The sequence below is a fragment of the Symphalangus syndactylus genome, chromosome 6, assembly GCF_028878055.3.
Source record: "Symphalangus syndactylus isolate Jambi chromosome 6, NHGRI_mSymSyn1-v2.1_pri, whole genome shotgun sequence".
Classification (NCBI taxonomy): Eukaryota; Metazoa; Chordata; class Mammalia; order Primates; family Hylobatidae; genus Symphalangus; species Symphalangus syndactylus.
Window position 1 is genome coordinate 112,336,350 of NC_072428.2, and position 22,608 is coordinate 112,358,957.

At 36.9% G+C, this 22,608-nt stretch overlaps 1 protein-coding gene across 20 annotated transcripts in view; it reads right to left on the reverse strand.

Moving 5' to 3' along the window:
* Nucleotides 1-22,608, reverse strand: part of CADPS2 (calcium dependent secretion activator 2) — a 565,017-nt gene that overhangs the window by 74,151 nt on the left and 468,258 nt on the right. For 6 of the 20 annotated variants that reach the window (XM_055283819.2, XM_055283825.2, XM_055283821.2 and 3 more), the window contains 4 exons: nt 21,391-21,399; nt 14,848-15,004; nt 1,093-1,234; nt 848-967 (listed from right to left, as the gene is read on the reverse strand). In XM_055283819.2, the coding sequence (XP_055139794.1) occupies nt 848-967; nt 1,093-1,234; nt 14,848-15,004; nt 21,391-21,399 (428 nt within the window). The remainder of the gene's footprint in view (nt 1-847; nt 968-1,092; nt 1,235-14,847; nt 15,005-21,390; nt 21,400-22,608) is intronic. The other 14 variants (XM_055283833.2, XM_055283837.2, XM_055283836.2 and 11 more) reach the window with 3 other exon arrangements.

The following is a 22,608-nucleotide window of genomic DNA, read 5'->3' on the forward strand; positions in this document are numbered from 1 at the left end:
GCTAATAGTACTAATAATTTACTGAGAGCCTAGGATATGCCTCAATACAGTTTTTTTTTAATCATCACAAAAACATCTTTCAATTAGGTGTCATAATTGTTTTAGAGTTGAGGAAAAAAACTCAGGCTAAGAAGGATTTACAATTAATAAGCTAAGATCTAAATTCAGAACTGATCAATTTAAAAGCCCATTCCTGTTCACTTCAGTGGTTCTTAGTTGCTGATTCTGCAATAGGCAAGCTCACATGATGTGAAGTTAATAAATGTGGTTTTTGATGATATAAAGACTATTTAAAAATACCAAGACGTACCAACTATATAATAAAAGAACCAAAGAAGAACTTCCTGGTTTTGACAATGAAAGGGCCTGCATGATGCAGTACTGTTTTTTAAAAGTTGAGACTAAGATAAAAATAGAAAAAGATTATATTCTTGAAACCATTCTTCCAAAGGTTTTCTACTTGCACAAGATAAGTCATCTGGGCAGTAATAAAGCTGGAGCTAAGAATCCTCAAAATGCTTTGTATACATAAGGAGAACTCTGGTTATTTTACTTAGGGTACAATGTCACCAAATGATTTACTTAGGGTAGAATGTCACCAAATTATTCCTGTCTCACAGATTACATATGAACTACATTAAACTAGTGTGTTTTTTTTTTTAATCGACATCATTCATCACAGATGTGCTAAGCTTAGCTTACTAGCTTAAAAAACTCAAACAAAAAAAAACAGTATTCCTCAACCAACGATGATAAATGCCATGCAGTCTAAACACATCTGCGCAGAACACAGCCCAGGCCATGCACTAGCTAACACACCACCAGGAAATAAGTGAGGAATACACACGTGGACTCATATAAAGAAGGCATCCACGAAGGAGTAGAAATGTTAGGAATCTGTGGAAGATTAAGAGGCAGACTTGGAACTTTTGGAAGAGCTACATTGGGAAGACTGTTGGCGATATTCCTGTAAAGAAACAAACAACGTGGGAAGGGACCACCATAAGCGATAACTACAGATGGCCATGTGTAAAGTCATAAGGTCAGGGTTGAAGAGGCAGGTGCTCTACGGACACTAGGTAAGATACCTACTTGACAGGCTGCCATGTCTCCTGCTCAAAACCTCTGTGAATTGACTGGGCGATGGAGGACTCCATGAGATCCACATAGCGGACAACCAAGGGTACAAAGATTTCTTGCAAGTGTTTGTGAAATTTTCCATTACACAAAAGTGCTGAAATAGCCAAGCAGAAACAGTGTTTGTCAGAGGGATAATATCAGACATTTGGAAAATATGGGCCAAAAAACACGTTTTCTGAGAGAGTCTGACACAGAAGAACTGATAAAATGCAGATGAGAGTAGATCATATAAACCATATTGAATATCATATCATAGAAATTGATCAAAAAGTATAATTAGCCTTCTATATATGGCTGCCAAACACAAATAGATTATATCTCTCTAAAATTCTCCTGGCAGGTGGTATGTTTTTATTTTCTAAGAGGTTTAACACATAGGCACATGATCACTCGCTGGAAATTCAAGGGAGCTGCCAGCTCCCGTGAAGGTCCTGACACATGTAAATACAGCAATTAAGCAGAGTTAAAATCTCTGTGCTATGCTGTGTATCACAGAGGAGCTAAACCTTCTCAATTCTAAGAGGTAAACTTGATGACTTGTAAAAGCTATTCTTGTTCACTAGGAGGGTATCTGTGGGTTTCGGAATATCTATTTTGATTCATGAACATTATAGTTACTTGTGGATTTTCTTTTTAGTCATTCAATTTTGCATATCTGTATTTAAAAACAGCACATGACATGGATTTTTCAGTTTTCCATTTGTCTTTAATAAATGGCAGCACGGAACATCCTACCTAAAGTAGTGACAGAAATCTTAGAATTTGTGGTACAAGGCTGCTGGGCAAGGTACACTCACCTTTTTCAGGCGATCAATGTTTTCTATGCAGATGATACAACTTTATTAAAATATAGGTGAGTATGTGCCTAAGTTTCACCATTAAAAAATAGAGAATCTATATGAAAACAGTAACGCTAAGTAATATTTAATAAAGACTTTATTTTAGATGACAGTACTACAGATTGTAAATATTTCTCAAAGAACATGTCCTAAGCCCCATTGTGGCCCTCAAAGTGAAAATGTGCTGATTTAAAAATATACTCTGTGGTCAGGAAAGGTGTCCCTGAAGAGACAGAAGAACCTTCCATGGAAGACTTAAAGGGGAGGTTTCCAGGTAGAGGGAACAGCTAGCAAACAAGTTTTGGGGAGGAATACGCTTGGGTCTTTGCAGAAAGATGAAAGGCCAGAGTAACTGCAATAGACTGAGGGAGGGGGAGGGGCAGCCCATGGCAGGGTCTAGATCCTAGGACTAAGTAAGGAGTGTTGCTCTTAGTGGATGTGATGGGAAGCTTTATGATGCTTATGATTATGCAGACGAGTGACATGATATGATCTCTCTGGCTGCTGTGTGGAAATGGAGTAGGTAGCCAGGGGTGAAAACAGAGAAAAAGGTTAATACTCAGTTGTTTACTGCAATAGACTAGGTAAAAAATGATAATGGCTTTGACTAGGGTGAAGAGGTAGAAGCTGGGGAAAAGTTAGTAATCTTATTCACTTTTATGGATCTGAATAGCTATATATGCTTATAGTTACTAAATCTCATTACTAGCAACTCCAATAGCAGCGTCTTACAAAATATTCACTATGACAACTTCCCACATTATCTTCTTCAGGGCAAAAATATCCCAAAAGCCTAATAGTGTTTTAGATCTTGGTCAAAGTACATGAAGTTTATCACTGTGGCATGTATATGAAGATGCCTTCAATATGTTACTTTATGCGTTTCTGAAATTTCTCAGAGGCTGGACAACTACAGGCACATAAATTGGTGTGGGAAGTAATTCTAAACACAGAAGGAAATACAACAGATTTTTTTTTTTCTACCTCTAATTGATATGGGTTAGTATTTTTTGTGGTTAAATACTCTTTTCCCAGCTCAGCTATATGCTAAAAGATTTCCCATTAAATTGTGAACAATAGTCATATTTAATGATAGGTGTCTTATTTAGGAGACTAATGTTATCTTAATGATGTTTTCATTAGCACACTGAAAGAAGCTTTATTTATTACTGGAGATTCAATCATCGAGCTAGAAGGTACTACAGCTCAAATAATTCAGTTACTTTTATCAAATGCCACCTAAATAAGCATGCTAAACTTTAAGGATAAAATATTCTCACCCAAACCATCTAATTCACTGTAGCATGCAAATTAAAAAATATACTGATATTTGAATTTATTGGGTCTCTGCTTAAGAACTCTCATTCTCTTCTTCCTCCTCCTCATCCCTAGCATATTTGGAGTACCAAGCACTATGTGAAGTCCTATATGTGCCTTATCTCATGTAATCATCACAGAAACTCTACGAGGGAGGAATTTTCTCTTCTTTTTTTTTTTCTTTTTTTCTGAGATGGAGTCTCGCTCTTGTCGCCTGGGCTAGAGTGCAGTGGCGCAATCTTGGCTCACTGCAACCTCTGCCTCCTGGGTTTAAGCGATTCTCCTGCCTCAGCCTCCCGAGTAGCTGGGGTTACAGGCGCATGCCACCATGCCCAGCTAATTTTTGTATTTTTGGTAGAGACAGGATTTCTCCATGTTGGTCAGGCTGGTCTCGAACTCCTGACATCAAGTGATCCACCCACCTTGGCTTCCCAAAATGCTGGGATTACAGGCGTGAGCTACTGCACCCGGCTGGAACTATGTTTTTAAACTTATCAATAAGGTAACTGAGGCATAGAGAGTTTAAGATACTTGTTTAAGATCATTTAGTCATTAGTAGAACCAGGATTTGACAGAAAAACTCCATGTCAACCTCTATAAAACTACAATTCCTCACTCTGACAACCAATTAGTCATCAAGACTGGTGTATTTTATATCCTTAATATCTTTCAGTAAGTTACCTTGCTCTCTTCATCACCACTGCTGTTGCAATAGTCCAGCCCTCTCATTGCCTGTCTTGATTAATGCAATAATAACCTAACTGGTCTTTAGGATCCTAATATTTCCTCTGCCAATCCATCTTCTCAAAATCATAAGCAGAGGGGCTTGCTGAAATATAAAACTAAGAATGTCACTCCTAAAGATTATAATCCTTTAGTGGATCATTATGACAAGCTTCAAAAGCCTGAACATGGTATGAAAGCTTTCCAAGACCTGTCTTCAAGTTACTTCTCCAGCTCATTTCTGTTTTTTTTCTGTTGCCTTACCTTTCATTTCCTGGGGTACAGTCATAATGACTTTCACGATTCAATATACATTTGCTCCTCAAATCCTTTCTAGAAATGCTTCATTCTGCTGTCCCCTTGCCCAATTACTGGCTTCTCTTGTTTACTCTCTACCCTGGACAGGTTTCCACTGTGGTTCTTGTTATACAAGTGGTCTTCTCTTGCTGACATATTTCTCGCTGCCTACAAGGATGTAATGTTCTCAAGGCAGGAACTATGTCTGTATTCTAAGTTCCAGAAAAGTCCCTGGCTCAGAGCAAGTAATCAAATGTTTGTTGGATGAATGAATATTTGAATGCTAAGATTATTACATTATTATTGTATTAAATGGTACCTATAAAACCTATTGAGGCCTGTGTATACGCCTCATACTTTGTATAAAATATATAGCATTAAATAATACAGCTATAAGTTCTATTTTTAACCCATATGTACAAGATCAAACTGCTAAAAATTCTAATGAATATAAAAGTTGGTTATTTTATGTTTCTTATTTTAATGAATGTGGCAAAGAAAGGATTTTCTCTGGTCAGTTATGAATCTTGATAGCAAATGATTATATCCTGCAGAATTTAAAGAAAATGAAGATTACCTACATTTCCTATGAACTACAAAAAATCTTAAATTCTAGCCAAAACTTTGCTCAGAATTCAGCAAAGAGTTATTTTTTATTTGAAAAAAAATCAAATTATAAACCCACATTTGAAAGTTTTAGAAAACTGGCAGTATTATTTCACTGGTAATTAGAGAGAAAGGGAAAGGAGGGAGTGGGGGAGAAATGGGGGAGACAGACAAAGAGAAAATGAAGGAGGGGAGAGGGAGAGGAGGGGTGGGGGAGGGAGTAAAGGAGAAATAAAGGGAAATGCACAAAGAGGGGGAAAGAAAGGAAAGAGAATATTTGGTTTCCAAAGACAAGCTACAGAAATACACCCTACACTATACTTGTCTATGTAAATGTATGCTCCTTCCTTAGTTGTCCATATGGCAGCTTGCATTCCACTCCTATCAGACACTGTCAAAAGCCCCTCTTAATATGTAGCCTGAGGCATCACAGTAAGTGCTTCTATCTTCTCCATATGGTTCAATAAGGATAGGTTATGATTTGGGGCTGTCACCTGTCCAAATGAAGGCTTTACAAAGCACCCATTACAACAGTTCATTCGGAAGAGGCAAGTTCTTAATGCGGCCTCATCCGAGAGCACTTCTGACACCACACTCAAGTATGAGGGAGTGAAAAGGGTTGCTCAGAATGAGTCTCAAAAAGTGATTACCACCTGAGGGGAAAGCCAGCACCTATTTTTCAGATAAAAAAATAATTTTTTCCCCAAAAGATTCCATGTTTCCAAATATCAACTTGTTAGAAAATAATGAGGCATTAATGACATCGAGCCCTATGGTACAATTAGAAATGGCAAAAAGAAAACAAATGGCTTAAATATAAGCTAAACTCAGGATGCAATATGCCCAATTATTTTGAAAATCCCCGATAATAAATTAGTGTTATTTTCATATGAAAAAGTCTTACATTTACAAAAGTACTTGTCATAGGCTTTTAGTAGTAAGATTTCAACAGAGAATTTAAATTTAAACTATGATCCAATTAATAACAATTACTGAGACAATAATCACTGAGTAAAATAAAGAATAAGCAAATGAAAGAATTCATACATTGTTTTTAGGGTAAAAATATGCTGCTGACTCTTGAACCCATATAATCCAATTTTATAGTGCTCATCCTCTTCCAATTAGCCAGCTTTAGTGGATTACTAGAAAGAATGATTTTTCTCCTCAAACTTCTAATTAGGCATTTCAGAAGGAAATGGGTAATTCATGACCAGCAAAACAAACAGACAATACAAACCACAATAAAATCAACAGACTTTACCATAAAACAATTATTTAAGAGACTACAAATTATATCAACCCTGAGCAATGCAAGCACAGTGGACTAAGAAAATTAATAAATCGATCTCCATGTTGACAAATGCATACAATGAAGACCCCCATCACAGAAACAGAAAATATGAGTATGGGCTTCAGGAGAAAAGCCAGGAGAACTGCCGTGTAGAACAGCATTATGTAAAAGGAAAACACTCTTCTCTCTCTCCCCGCCCCCCACCCCCACCCCTTCTTCCCTCCCTGAGATTTAGGAATAGCACCCATCTAAGAATCTGGCACATTAAGTAGGCACTCAATAAATGTCTGATTATTGAATAAATATCAATAAAAATCTACCTCCTAAGGGAAACTCCAAGAGCATCCCATTTAAGTAGACTAGGAAACACACTGGATTCTATTGTCCTTTTAATAAAAAATTTGATAAGTAATTTTATATTTGGTGATATTAATGTATACATTAACTAGTATAATAACCCCTAAAACCATACCCAGCTCTTTCTTTTCCCTTGGGGTACTTGCTCATATATATTCATACACATATACATCTATCTAGGGAGAGAAAGTGACAGGAAGTGATAGAACACAGCTGTTAAAATGTTTCTTACTTTTTGGGCATCAAATCCAAATTTAAAACTGTATTGAAAAAATTTCATAGAATGGTACACATAATTTGAGTTATACTTCTACAATCTACTGCACCAAGTTATTTGTGTAAATATGTGCATATCCTCCACTAGATTTTATGTTTTTCAAGGGGAGGAATCATTTCTTATTTATCCATGTATTTGCAAGGGGCCTAGGATTTGTAAATTGTGGGCATTAGGCACTTGTTTCTTGTGAAACTAATTCAGAAAAGCTTAATTAACCGAAGTTTATAAGGCAAAGATAAGTAAAGAAGTCTTATGGTCCAGCAGTCCTCAAGCTGTTTTTTTAATGAAATTACGTAATATTAAAGGCAAATAGAAAAGCCTGTAATTTTACTCAAGCTATGCATAGCCTTCTAATCTTTGAGTTAATGTCCCACAATACTTGCCCCATCAATGGGAACGATTGAGTACAACTATATCACGATTGATAACTCTCTCAAGGGTGGGTTTCTTGATGCCCATGGTTTTCAGAAGTTACAGGTGTTCCAGTTAATCTGTTACAAAAAACACACTGGCATTTTAGAATAGGTGATTATCTTTAAGCCACTAAACCCTATGAAAATATAAAAAGCAGATTAAAATTTTTAAAAAGTCTACAAGTAGCAAAGAAACTAGAGCAGGCAGGGCGTGGTGGCTCATGCCTGTAATCCCAGCACTTTGGGAGGCCGAGGCGGGTGGATCACTTGAGGTCAGGAGTTTGAGACAAGCTGGACCAACGTGGAGAAACTCTGTCTCTACTAAAAACACAAAAATTAGCTGGGTGTGGTGGCGCATGCCTGTAATCCCAGCTACTTGGGAGGCTGAGGCAGGAGAATTGCTTGAATCCAGGAGGCAGAGGTTGTGGTGAGCCAAGATCACACCATTGCACTCCAGCCTGGGAAATAAGAGTGAAACTCCATCTCAAAAACAAAACAAAAACAAAATCAAAAACAAAACTAAACAAAAAAAGAAATTAGAACAGTACTGTGGAATTCAACTGAGGGGAAAAAGGTAGTGACTCCTTGCTTTTATATTTCCTTTACCATACTGGTCAGTAAAACAAATTCTGACACACCATTTTGAATCCAATCAACTCTGGGGATTAGAGTTAAATACATTCTCACATCTTGGCCCTTATTTCACCATTTGTAAAGTGCATACTTATAAAACTAAGCTGGCACACACAGCTTTGTTGTAATCTAGATGTTATACCCTTTCTGCATTGTCCCTGGTTTATGTATATCCAGATATATCTATAAACACCAATTCGTGAATTTCAGATGAACAGCTCATTTAAGCACTTGAAAGAGAATAACACGCAGGTGTCAGCCTTCCATATTTCAAAGCTTGACAATTAACCTAATATACAATATGGTGACCTAACAGTCCTTCATTTGAAAGAAATCTGAAAAATAATCTCTGATACAGCCTAAGTGTGAGAATAACCCAGCGGGATTTCCACCTCTTCATTTCTTAATGAGTTTTTTGATAATGAGAGGTGACTTTGCCAGTCACTCTGGGCTCTATTATGGCTAATTTGACTCCACTTCACTCTCCTTGTTAATTATTAACACTAGCCTTTTTATCCTCATGAGACCACATTCCAATTTTTCCTTTTTCGATTTTTATGAGCCCATCTTTATGAAGGTGAAAGTCTTCGAGAATAGGTTTTCACTTAGTGTAGAGCAGGAACATTTATTATTCGTTTAGACAGAGACGCTGTGACATTGATTATATAAGCACGGGTGTTCTTTGGGATGACTTTAATGTGCTAGCAATGTGAAAAGGCTGTTAATTAAAGAAGCAGCACCGTGGTATTTTTCAGCTGGGAACCAGTTCCCAATAGAATGGTCATTTGCCACTTGCTAGCATATCCACAGATTAAAAGGTGACTAGCTCCAAGGGTTTGCCTTTCAGTAGTGCTGAAAGAAATGATTTGTGCCATTTGCAGATGGCTTTCATTTGTCAGAAGTGGTCACTTGCCTTATCTATTATTGACAGAACAACTATGGAAATAGCATGCAAGGGTAGAATCTATTTGTACTAGCTTTATAGTCACTCAGTATCATTGAACCATCATGCTAATTACTTCATTATGAAAACATTTATCTTCCCTCAATTTTAATACATCTCTCTTTCAAAATTGTTTCCTTAGATACCATTTAAACTGATTGTCCATTAAATTACCCCTTTAGCAGGGGAGTAGATTGGGGTAGATGAAGGCAGGGTAGAGAGCTAAGTGAGAACTTGGTCTATTTTGGCCAGAAATGGAGGCTGACTTTGTTTTCATCATCAGTCTTGCTCTGGGAATCAGTGAGTGAGTCTGTGAGGGGTGGGAGACTGGGGACAGTTGCTAAAATTGTGGTGCAGCTGGTGCTCTTCCCTTGAGGAAAACGCATTTCATCTCCAAGGGTTCTCCACATTTCATCTCCAAGGGTTCTCCAAGCTATGACTTTCCCTAATCACGGCTAACTGTAAGGAAAGGCACACACCCCAGACAGATGTCTTTTATTTTTTTCTCCTTAAAATAGAAACCGAATTTGCCATCTTGAACCTTCCCTCACTAATTAGTTCAGTCCCTAGAAGTCTTGTCACAGATGATTCCTAACATACATGCTGAGACCACACATACCTTTATCTAATCCTTTCTGTACTCTTTAACCAACTCCTTTCCTCTGCCCCCCACAACACAATGCCCTTATAAATATTTTCTCATTAAAACACAAAAGTTCAAGGACTCTCTTGTCTTCCCTAAAAAGATTATATTCTTTTATAAATGCCCACAGAATCTGCTTTTTATACAGTGAAATGAGACTGAACTGCAGACCCAGTACTCAGGCTCTGACTCATCTCTGTCCTTAACTCCCTGCTGTCAAGACCCCGCCCGAGTTCCTGCCTCTAGGCATTAGGTTTCCACAGCTAGAAAATGAAGTTCTGTTTAAGATCCCTTCCATACTCCAAAAGATAAAAAACTATTTTTAAACATCGAAGCATACAAATTTTAATATAAGGAAGATAAGAAACCAATTAGGATGTCTGAATTATTCATGAACCACCCCCCAATTCAGCTATAAAGTTTTCAAGCCACTAATAAAGTACAAATTCTAACTAATATCTCTATTAGTTTGAGAGGTCTTAGTAATTTTAAATTTTGGGAAAGCAAACATAAATATGCAACATTATTAGTAATAAATCACACTGTTTAAAAACCTAAATATAATTAGCAGCCTATTTTGTGTAATGCACACACACACACAGACTGATGCCGATGTAAGCAAGCACTGTTTTTCAACAAATTAACTCCCTTCTTCATATTGGACATTCAGAGCTCTCTGTCCTATTACCTTTGGCTAGTTAAAGTTGTAATTATTTGGAATTTAGACAATAACTCTAATTGGGTCAACATGGTAAAAACTGTAACACCATGGCCACAACATAAGAATTTCTTTTTCTTTCAAGGGGTACTAAAATAATAGAAGTTCAATATTTTCCCATAGTTTTCCAAAAGGACAATTTGGGGGCAGTTGCAGGTTGACATTAAACATTTGAATTGAATTCACTAAATAACTCAGTATCTAAGGAATGTAATAAAACAAACACACAATTATTAACAATGGTCTTCAGTATCACCAAGGGTGATATTAATAGCTAGAAGAATTATGTTTTATCAACTACTCAGTGGTCTTGATTTTGGATGGAAACTTGTGAGTTTGGGATAAAAGTCACCAAATTTTATTTCAGTTCCCCAGATCACACCACACTCTCAGTACCAAAAGGAAAGTATGACACTGGGGAACTTTTCTGTTTACCTCTCTACATGGAGGAGCTGTTTTTCTCAGAAATAACTGGGGTTTTCTAAAATCTGCAAATCACTATAAAATAAAAGCCAAGACCTAGACTTACCCTCAAAACTGAGTGCCCAAAAGAGATGAGTACTAAATGCTTCTCTATTTTGACTGAGTACGGTACAACAAAATAGCACAAGATGATATGTAGTTAATGTATAGAAATAGTTAAATCAGGAGAGAAATATAAAACATATTTAATATGTGAATTAAATATTTGTAAATATGACTGAAAATTACATTTTATAGTTATAATTATGAAAATTATGTAGTTTTAATTTATTACCCTACAAATTTACATTTGCATTGAAAAAACTCTTCTTAAAAATAAATATGAAAAAATATTAATTCATTGGAATTAATGATATTCCATTCATTGTAGATAAGTAATTCATTGAGATAAGTAATTCCATTCATTGTAGATGAATGAATATGCCATTGTAGATGAAAGGAATATCATCAAAAAATATTAATTCATTGTAGTAGTTCTCCAACAAAACTTCCAAGAAATCCACAACATATTTTGTTTTCTCTATAAAATAAATTACAATATTTTGAATAAGTTAAAATATTCATCATCTTACCTAATTGCTTGATGGTGAACATTAATAATGCCTTTTTTATTATACTTTAAGTTTTAGGGTACACGTGCACAACATGCAGGTTAGTAACATATGTATCCATGTGCCATATTGGTGTGCTGCACCCATTAACTCGTTATTTAACATCAGTTATATCTCCTAATACTATCCCTCCCCCCTCCCCCCACCCCACAACAGGCCCCAGTGTATGATGTTCCCCTTCCTGTGTCCATGTGTTCTCATTGTTCAATTCCCACCTATGAGTGAGAACATGTGGTGTTTGTTTTTTTGTCCTTGCGACAGTTTACTGAGAATGATGGTTTCCAGCTTCAACCATGTCCCTACAAAGGACATGAACTCATCATTTTTTATGGATGCGTAGTATTCCATGGTGTATATGTGCCACATTTTCTTAAACCAGTCTATCATTGTTGGACATCTGGGTTGGTTCCAAGTCTTTGCTATTGTGAATAGTGCTGCAATAAACATACGTGTGCATGTGTCTTTATAGCAGCATGATTTCTAATCCTTTGGGTATATACCCAGTAATGGGATTGCTGGGTCAAATGGCATTTCTAGCTCTAGATCCCTGAGGAATTGCCACACTGACTTCCGCAATGGTTGAACTAGCTTACAGTCCCACCAACAGTGGAAAAGTGTTCCTATTTCTCCACATCCTCTCCAGCACCTGTTGTTTCCTGACTTTTTAATGATCACCATTCTAACTGGTGTGAGATGATATCTCTTTGTGGTTTTGATTTGCATTTCTCTGATGAATAATGCCTCATTTTAAAATAACTCCCAACATACATCTAAGTATGTTTGATTCCTGAGTTTTCATTCAAATAGAGAAAACAGTATTAAAAAATATCTTACATGTGGCCGGGCGTGGTGGCTCATGCCTGTAATCCCAGCACTTTGGGAGGCCAGGGTGGGGGGATCATGAGGTCAGGAGATCGAGACCATCCCTGGCTAGCACGGTGAAAACCCGTCTCTACTAAAAAAACAAAAAAATTAGCCGGGGGGTGCGGTGGCGGGCGCCTGTGAAGGCAGAGCTTGCGGTGAGCCGAGATCGCGTCATTGCACTCCAGCTTGGGCAACAGAGTGAGACTGCATCTCAAAACAAAACAAAACAAAACAAAGTCTCAAAAACAAAAAACAAAAAAACAAAACAAAACAAAAATACCCTACTTACTTATTCTCATTTAGGGGACTTAATGCCTAATATATATACTTACTTTTGGCAGCAGGTTTACTGTTATACATTTGTCTTAAGATAATATTAAAAACCTGACTGTAATTTCATAGCAGACAATGAATGATGATAGAAGATTGGGAAAGGAAGACAGTCATTCCACGTTGGCTAGCTGGCAGGAAGGAACCAAACTGGAACTTAAAAACTGGCTGAGGGCCAGGTGCAGTGGCTCACACGTGTAATCCCAGCACTTCGGGAGGCTGAGACAGGTGATCACTTGAGGTCAGGATTTTGAGACCAGCCTGGCCAACAAGGTGGAACCCCGTCTCTACTAAAAATATAAAAATTAGCTGGGCATGGTGGTGCTCACCTGTAATCCCAGCTACTTGGGAGACTGAGGCATGAGAATCACTTGAACTTGGGAGGCCACTGGAAGTGCCACTGGGAGTGTCACTGCACTCCAGCCTGGGTGATGGAGCAAGCTCTGTCTCAAACAAAACAAAATAAAATAAAACAAAACAAAAAACCTGGCTTAGGATAATTTGCAGAATGAATGATTCGCATATGGATAATTGCATGTGGGCTTATTAACAACCACTGAGAGCAGGCCTTATGGCTGAATCTAAGGTAGGAATTGTAAGCTTATAATAGCATCTTTGGAAATGAAATGAAATTGGATAGGAGAATGAATAAGACTAACAAAATCTATAGTATTTATTTATCATCTATTATATGTGAGTTATCATCTTATTTAATGCTCATTGACAATGACACTGTTGGTGCTATTATTTTCCTTCTTTTATAGATATAGCACCTGGAGTTTGGAGAGGTTAAGCTATTGTCAAAGGTCAAGTAGTAAGTGACAGAGAGACGTGAATCTGTCTAGCACCAAAGCTCATGTTGTTAATTACTCTACCATGATGTCTCTCTTACTAGAACAGAGGTTTTTAACCTGGTGCCCTAAATTTAGGATGTCCATGGAAAGTACAATATTATAAACGATTTCATATCTATGTGATTTCCCCCCACCAGTTTTATCACAGACTCAAAGGGGTGAACAACCAAAGGAAGTTAAGAAAGACTAGACTAGAGCCATGAACAAAACCAATAACGATTTTTTCTTTAAACAAAGACAACTATAAAAACATGAATTTAGGTTTACAACCAGAAAGATATAGCAGTGGCCTTCTGGGAAGAGAGAAGCAAAAACATGTGCAGTTTTAACATATAAAACATTCTAAATAAAGTATAATAAAAAAAGTTCCAAATGTATTAACAGTGTGAAGAAGTTCCTTGGAGAGTAAGAGCAGACTTGGGCTGCAGGAAGACAGGGAAGAAGGAAGGAAGGCACCTCTCATTTGGGTCTGGGTTATTCAGGTCACATGGTGAGCACTGTGTTCTTCTGAGCGCCACATTCCAAAAGAACACTGAGAAATGGAGTGAGGTCTATTCAGGGTAAGGTGATGAGAATGGCAATGGGCATGAAAACCCTATCGTAAGACAGGGTTGTTTTATATGGGAATAAAGAGTGGCAGAAGAAAATACATAACAGAAGACAACTGTTGCATTGATCAAAGAGAATGGGTCAGAACCAGAGGTTAGGAGGAGGCAGAGTTCACCTTGGTGCATCACGACAAGAATTTTATTCAGTAGGGAATTAGTGACCCCATGGTCACTTCAAGTGCTGAAACAAAGGTTGTCAGTGGTAACCAAACCTGAGACTACATGAAACTAAAAAAAGCATCACGGGAAAGGCCTAGGAATCCGTTTGTTAAAATCTTGATAAAAAACAAAGTTTGTTTTGTTTGCTAGAAGACCATCTACCAGAATAACTGTAAAATTTATTATTAAATTGAGAATAAAAGTATCAATAGAGAGCTTTTACATTCTCCTTAATTTCTAAATGTTGAATGAGCAAGTCATACCACGTAGCAATATCTGCCTATCATCTGTACAAATGAACCAAGTCTCAGGCCAGCAATATTACCGCAATGGACTTAAGTAGGAGCCTTAACATAACATGATTTCTACAATAATGAATTATTAAGGTGTCTTTCAGAGATGTAAATGTTCTTCAAGTACTTTAGAAATGCCAGCCTTTGAAGATTTTCAGATTCATAAGGTACAACAAAGTTCATAAAGAAGGGTGCCTAGGTCATCAGACCTCAGTGAAGGCAGGAGGATGGGAATGAGAGGACCTTCAGAGCCCAGTGGAGTGTGGGAGTGTCCCCGGGCTCCCTTAGTCCCTGGCCTGACATAATCGGGCAGGCTGAGCAAACCTAAATGTTACCCATGCGAACTCTTGTCAGGCCGGTGCTAGGGTACAGTAAAAATACATTCACATTCAACATTCTCCCACCCCTCCCCATTTCACATACTAAAGAAAATGCAAATGCTCACTGTCATTTCGGAGGAAATTATTAAGCAGTTGGAAAAGAGGAAAACTATCCCAGGAGTCTTGTGGTTGAGCCTCTAGTGCAGTGTCCATATCCACTGTAAATAAAGCCCAAAATTTCTCTGCATGTTCAGCCAATAAATCAGGCCACCAGGCAAATGCCTATGAAAAGATAAAAACATAAAGGAGGGAAGTAGATTACTTTTTAGAAACATGCACAAGTACTGTGCCAGTTGAAAATATTTTATAACATGTCTTAGTTTCACAAACAGGTACAATAAACAAAATATAATGTTTTTTAACCTGAGAAAAATTTTATAGGTACACATTAAAATCATACATTTGGAACTGATGAATGAAATAGAAAATAGAATTAAAATGTACAAGGACATTTATTCCTTTATAAAAGAAATATATGATTAGTTTACAACATATAGAACATATATAAAACAAAAAAGAAAAATTATTTGTATCTCATAATTTAAACATATCTATTCTGAATTTTTTGGTGTATTTACTTCCAATATTTCTTTTTTTTCTGTGAGTAGAAACATTAAAACATTTGGTATTACACTTCATAATATTTTCCTGTGATTTCACTTTTAATATAATAGCGTAATCTTCTACTATAAGGATATACTGTTATTGTTTACTGATTACCTTATTAAAATGGCTGTTTTCAATTTTTTGCTATTCTCAATGATAGCATAGTAAATATTTTTACATAAATATCTTTGACTACAGTACTGATTATTTCCCTAGGATAAACTTCTAATAATTACTGGATTAATGGGTATGCATTTTAGAGTCTTCACACATTGCAAATCGCTCTTTATGAAAAGTGTTTGCTGACATCCTTTCTCCATTCAGCAGCCAGTCATCATTTATTTTTTTGAGACAGGGCCTCACTCTGTCGATTGGGCTGGAGTGCAGTGGGTTGATCTTGGCTCACTGCAACCTCTGCCTCCCAGGTTCAAGCAATTCTCATGCCTCAGCCTCCCAAGTAGCTGGGACCACAGATGTATGCCACCATGCCCAGCTAATGTTTTTGTATTTTTAGGAGAAACAGGGTTTCGCTATGTTAGCCAGGCTGGTCTCCAACTCCTGGCCTCAAGTGATCTGCCAGCCTTGGCCTCCCAGGGTGCTGAGATTACTGGTGTAAGCTACAGCACCTGGCTCCAAATATGAATTGGATTATAACAGGAAGATACAAACCACAAAAAAGGGGATTACAAAATTTTGACACACTATTTTCTTAAGAACTTTTCATGTTTATAAAAATTTCATGTTTCACATTTATAGTAAATATGGCCTTAAAATAATATATATAAAATAATAATCAGTAACTAAAAAGATTGCCATGTAATTAATTAGCAAATGGTAAAGGCTGACTTAAAGAAGAACAGTGTAGTATAAATACTGGATTTGAGAGTTGGGGACATTTTAATGCCTGGCTCAATGCTGTGACCAATATATGAATGTGAAAACTGGTTGGGAATGGTATGCATGATGAAAATTGAGCATACTGTTTTTTGCATATATTACCTTTGAATATTTTTTGGTTAAATATGTGATAAAATGGGTATATGACATAACGTAAAAACACACAAAAAGTATATATCATTTCATTACACAGATCTTGCACCTATCTTTTGTAGCTATAATGGTGACAAAGAAAAGAAGAACCTGAGATTCCCAACTCTGAGTAGAGCAGCACAGAAAAATGCAGCCCTGCAAAGAGACATTTTCAAAATCTCACTTCCAGTTCACAGCCAATATCTTTGCAAAAGGTTAAAATTAAGAAAATAACAGTCACGTTAGTTCAGGTTGTTTCAGGACTCTGAGAAAAATTCCTAAAGGTCTTCTTAAAGTTAACTTGGAAGACAGAGCCAGGATGAGGAATTAAATAGAATAGAATACACCTTTTTTTTTTTTTTTTCACACAAAAGAATCTTGCCAATAGCTTCAGGTTGGCAAGATTTTGCCATCAACTGGAAAATTTCATTGTTTTGCAGAAGTATATATTTATATCTCAAGTTGTACTCCTGATGATGCTATTCTTAATGAATGTAAACCAATCTGTGATGAATGCTTCTTCTCCTAATGATGACTAGAGAATGCTTTAAGCAATCACTGTCCTTGAAAATGAAAGCAACAGTTGCAGTTACCTTGAGAATACAGGGTCTTGTCTACCACCTGTCCCCTTCTCTTTCTTGCCATCCCACCCTGGGTTGGTAGGAAGATGAGGGGCTCTATAATTCCCTCCCTAGGGTATTACTTCCTGTGGGGTGGCTGAGGTTCAACAGCATCAGGGTCTCCACCAGGGAGGAGAAAACCTCCCTCAGAAATGCATCCATCTACGGGGTACTAAACAGAAGTCATGATTATCCGAGTTAAAGTTCTTTTGGCTTTAATGCTAAGCCACTAATTAGTGTAAATAAGATGGCAGAGGCAGAAGGCAATGTTTAATTTGCTTAAGAGGGAAATAAAAAACACACCTTGATTTTAAGTCCTTCAGCTTAAAAAACTTCCTACCAGCAGGGTGCGGTGGCTCACAAGTGTAATCCCAGCACTTTGGGCGGCCGAGGAGGGCGGATTACCTGAGGTCAGGAGTTCGAGACCAGCCTGGCCAACATGGGGAAACACCGTCTCTACTAAAAATACAAAAATTAGCTGGGCATGGTGGAGTGCACCTGTAATCCCAGCTACTCAGGAGGCTGAGATAGGAGAATCGCTTGAACCCAGGAGGTGAAGGTTGCAGTGAGCCAAGATCACGCCACTGCACTCCAGCCTGGGTGACAGGGTGAGACACTGTCTTCAGAAAAAAACAAAACAAAACAAAACAAAAAAACAAACTTATACAGGATTAATAATACAAATAAGCAATACAAATATGTGGCAAGCTGATAATACTTGAAAAGTCTTTTTTTTTTTGTAGTAAATGTAGTTTACAACAGCGTCAGGTAAAAATGAACCCTGAACCGAGAAGCAGAGTACTGAGATTTTGAGCTTAGTGATGATACTTGAGTGATAACGGTCAAATCAGTTCACTGGGTGGATTTCCATTTATTTATCTGCAAATAGGCAATAACAATACTTGCCCTAACCTCTCCCACTGTTGCTGTGAAAATCAAATAAATATAAAAGTTTATTGCTGTACAAATGTAATAATTGACTACCGCAATCAGTAATTACAAGTATGTGTTAACTACCGCAATCAGTAATTACAAATATGTGTCGAAATTCATATAAATCTTATGTGAGTTTATGTGTTTTAAAAATAATGTCCAACAGGAATTAAATGGTGTTTATGTGCCAAGTACTATTCTAAATGTTTTATAAACATCATTTTACTTAATCCCCCAAACAATTATTTCAGGTAGATTGTAGAATTATCCTTACTTTATAGGTCAGCAAACAGAGATTAAATAACTTGCCCAAAGTCATACAGTTGGTAGATAACAAAGCAGTGATTGAATCTAAGTCAGCTGGAGCCTAGAGACCAAGTTCTTACACATATGGTGTCTTCTTAAGGGAGGCATGTGGCACATTGCCTGTCTATCATCTCTCTCTCTCTCCATCCATCCATCTACCATCAGCAGATCAGACCACTGTTAGTATCTTTTGATTTATGGCCTGATTTCTTTATATCTTTTCTAATTTTTATTAAAACCTGAGGCCTTTGATTACCTCTTTTTTTTTTTTTTTTTTTTTTTTTGAGGTGGAGTCTTGCTCTGTCACTCAGGCTGGAGTGCAGTGGCACAATCTCAGCTCACTGCAACCTCTGCCTCCCAGGTTCAAATGATTCTAATGTCTCAGCCTCCCAAGTATCTGGGATTACAGGTGCCCACCACCATGCCCAGCTAATTTTGTATTTTTAGTAGAGATGGGGTTTCGCTATGTTCGCCAGGCTGGTCTTGAACTCCTGACTTCAGGTGATCCACCCACCTCAGCCTCCCAAAGTGCTGGGATTACAGGTGTGAGCCACCACACCTGGCCTTGATTACTTTTGCCCTCAAAATATAATAAAAATTTATAATTTAAGACAAAAAAGGAGGATGGATGCCTAAATGAGCAAAAACAGTGAGTCTGACTTTGAAATACATTTTGTGCCTATTTATTCCCCAAGACAAGATTAGTTTGCAATTCTGTACCTTGTCGATAATCCTAAAGGTTCTGGAGACAATCCAGTATCTATAGCATCCCCTGCCCCTGCCACACACATACACACATACTCACATACACAGCGACATGATTCTGAGGGCCATATTCTAAAAATATTTAAGTTCTCTTGAGGGACAGACAGAATGAACAGGTGACACCTATTGTCTAACTAATCATAAGTTTTTTACAACTCCTGTGATTCACTGATAATCAGGTTCATAAACATAGATATAGCAATAACCAAGTGAGATGATGAGCTGAAAATGCTCCAAAACATATGAGAATGTAAAGTATTATCCTCATTTATATATATTATAAATCTGTAAATAATGAACAAACATTTTTGGTAGAGCATTCATGCTCATGCAATTGGTTTTGAGAGTCACTGCTGAAATGAGAATTCTACTTCTATACCTGAGCCATATGCAAGCTACTTGATGGTCATCCTCTTCCAAGATGAGGGACACTTGTTGGTCCAGAGGCTAATATAACTTTAAATTTAAACCCATCCTAAAAAAGGTTTATCTCACTGACTATCCAGATATCAACAATGTGTAATTGAGGTCATTTCAACTGTTGAGACTATTGTAATCTAGTTAGTCGACAGGAAATCGATTTTGTTCATGGTCAATTCTTTTGTATAACCACACTTTAGTATATTCCTTAGGCACGCATGCCAGTTAGCGAAGAATAAGGATACACACAAACAAAAATAAATTTAAAAAATCAAATGTCCTTTCTCTTTACATTAGAATCCAACCAGAAGCATAATTTGGTTCAGATACTGATGTTTAGGGGAATGCACATATGCACAAATACGTGTGTTCACACTGAACTCCCACTGTCCAGGCTCTTGTTGAAGCAGCCCTGCAAATGAATCAACCATTTGCAGTGAACTGAGAGCTGTCTGCATTGCAAATACCAAATTACTGCCAAACAACCTTCTTGCCCACAGTGGAATGGATTTGGTAGATGACATCGTATTTAAAAGATTTTAAGGATCTTAAGTCTATTTTGCTGTAATAATAAGCAACCAAGTAACGACTTGAGTTGCGCTCATATTTTTCATGATCCCTCCCTCTCAGCCCTTCTACTGATATTCTCAGCACTCCATCCATCCGTCTTAGGCAGAGTCCTTGGATATATACCACAGTACAAGGAAAGAAGAGAATGACAGAATGGAAAGGGACATAACCAGGTTTGCATTGTGATCACCACGGTATGCATCTACATCCCTGTTATGATGCTGCGGTTCAAATCTGTCAGCAGAACTAAGGCAGGACAATCACTCCTGCCATTCTACTTAAATTGCAAAACAGAAATGTGGTTTATTGGAAAATCTCCAGGTCTGGAGCCTGTTCTGAGTCTTCACCCAATCGCTCACTAGCTGTGCACCTGTGGCGAGTTGCTCAATTTTCCTGGGTCTGTTTTCTTATCAGTAAAATGGTGTGTGTGGAGGGGGCGTACTGGTGAGGGACTATGGCTTTTTCAGCAGGCATTTGACACCTCCTAGCTCTGTCAAAGCAAGTGGCTTTTAGATGGAGAGTTGTCAGATCAGTTTGCCTAAAATACCTGGTCAGAGATGGTCTGGTCACTGAAATGTGGAGGCAGCCTTAAAGATTTTCTGGAAAGGAACTTAAACTATCTTTCTAAGGAGAAAACACCAGAATTCTGCAGAAAAGCCTGAGAAGAGAGGTTGAGAGGCCTTCAAAGAGAAGGGAAAACTGCCTGATAAGTTACTGTCAAAGATCTGAAGGACATGAAACCTGCTTAACTGAGAAATTGTTGAAGGATAGAAACAACCTCTTAGCCCTGTAAAGTAAACTGCCACTGTGGAGAGAGGGAGAATGAAAATAAAAGGAGCTGACATGCGAGCCACTTGAAGGTCTCTTTGAGGCAGATACATTAACCTCCACCAAGGGAGCTGAGCCAGGTGCTCTTTCATGGAGCAAAGGAACTCTAGATTGAACACCCAGCAAAATAAGTATCAGTGCAGAATGCAGTCCACCAACTCACTCTGGAAGTCAGTCTGGAATCAGACCAATTCACTCCCCAATATTGTTCAGAGAAAACGTGAGATTTTCTGTTTTGTTTTGTTTTTTAAAGGACAAAAAACAACCAAAGACACAAACCAAATATCAACATCCCTTCAGTCATGTTTTACTTAGATGGCCATCAGTAACTATGCAAGCAATTATTAATAAGATACATACACAAAACAATATAACAAAAATTAGCACATTCAAAGAAAAACAGACATTCTGTAATTTCAAAGAAAGGACTAATTGGCTTTAAAATGAACTAAAATCAGAGTAGATTGTATCTTAAATTCACATAAAAGAGGTATCCTATGCTAATAAAATAGAGGAAATCATTTTACTCACCTCTCTTCCCTGAGGGTTTCCAAGAATTTGGAAGCATTGCAGAGTAGAACAATTGCCATAGTGTTACAAAACATCTTTAAAAAAGGTCATCATAGTAGTCCTATATTTCAGTATCTAGTATAGTGATATTTATGAATAATGATTATCTCTATTTAATAAAGTCAACTGTATTTTGTGGATTAGTAAATAATATATACATTTTAATTGTGTTTGGATACATTATACTTTGAAAAGCATTTTAGTGATTGCAAGAAGTATAACTAACATTTAATTTTTAGTTTTTGTAAAATGTTTGAGAATAAAAGATATACCTGTTTTGCTGAAATATATACTGCAATTGAATATCCAATTATTAATAGATTTTTTAATTCAAAAATCCTAATATTCTGACAATAATACCTTTTAACAAAAGACAAAGACAAAACATACATATATTTTATCACATAATCACTTTCATTGTAACATAGCTGTGGTACCAGCCTAGAAAAGAACCTCCTGGGAATTCATTTCAAATTATTGAAGCAGCTGTTTCTTCAGTTTAAAATAAAATATCCATAACAAGTTCACACATGACAGATGCAAGCTAAAAACTAGATTTCCACAGTGTGAGCTAAAAGCAGATGTTTTGAATGATCACATTTATAACCAGATATCATATTTATAACCAGATAAAATAAATCTTAGTTACCTATAGTAAGGATTCATGAGTACTCTTTTCTATAAATTGGCTTAAAATGTAGTTCCTGTAGTTTCTTAGATTTTTTAGAACTAGGCTTCATTAAATACAAAAATTCTGTAAACTCATATGTATTTGGTCATTTTTATTCTTGCTCATTTCATGTGCTTCCTCAAGAATAAAAGCACTGTCAGGGCACTGACATTTATTATATTTATTTAATGCTACACATTCTCCCCACCCAACTCAAAGTCAGAAAACTCTTTCATTTTTGTTAATAAACTCATGGCTATTAGAAAGAATGAGAATTTTAAGTCTCAGAATATGCAGTTTGCTTGGTGAAAAGCCACTCCAGATCTTTAGTGAATGTTAATATGTAATTAGAACTTTAAAAAATTATAAACAATACAGGTTTGATTAAAACTTAATTCAAAAAAGTGAAAAGTTCAATGTTGAGAGTGAAAGCCTGGAGTTATCAACCATATACTTATGATTGTTTTCTATTAAAGTTTTGTCTTACAGTGTATCACAAATTTTCCCCT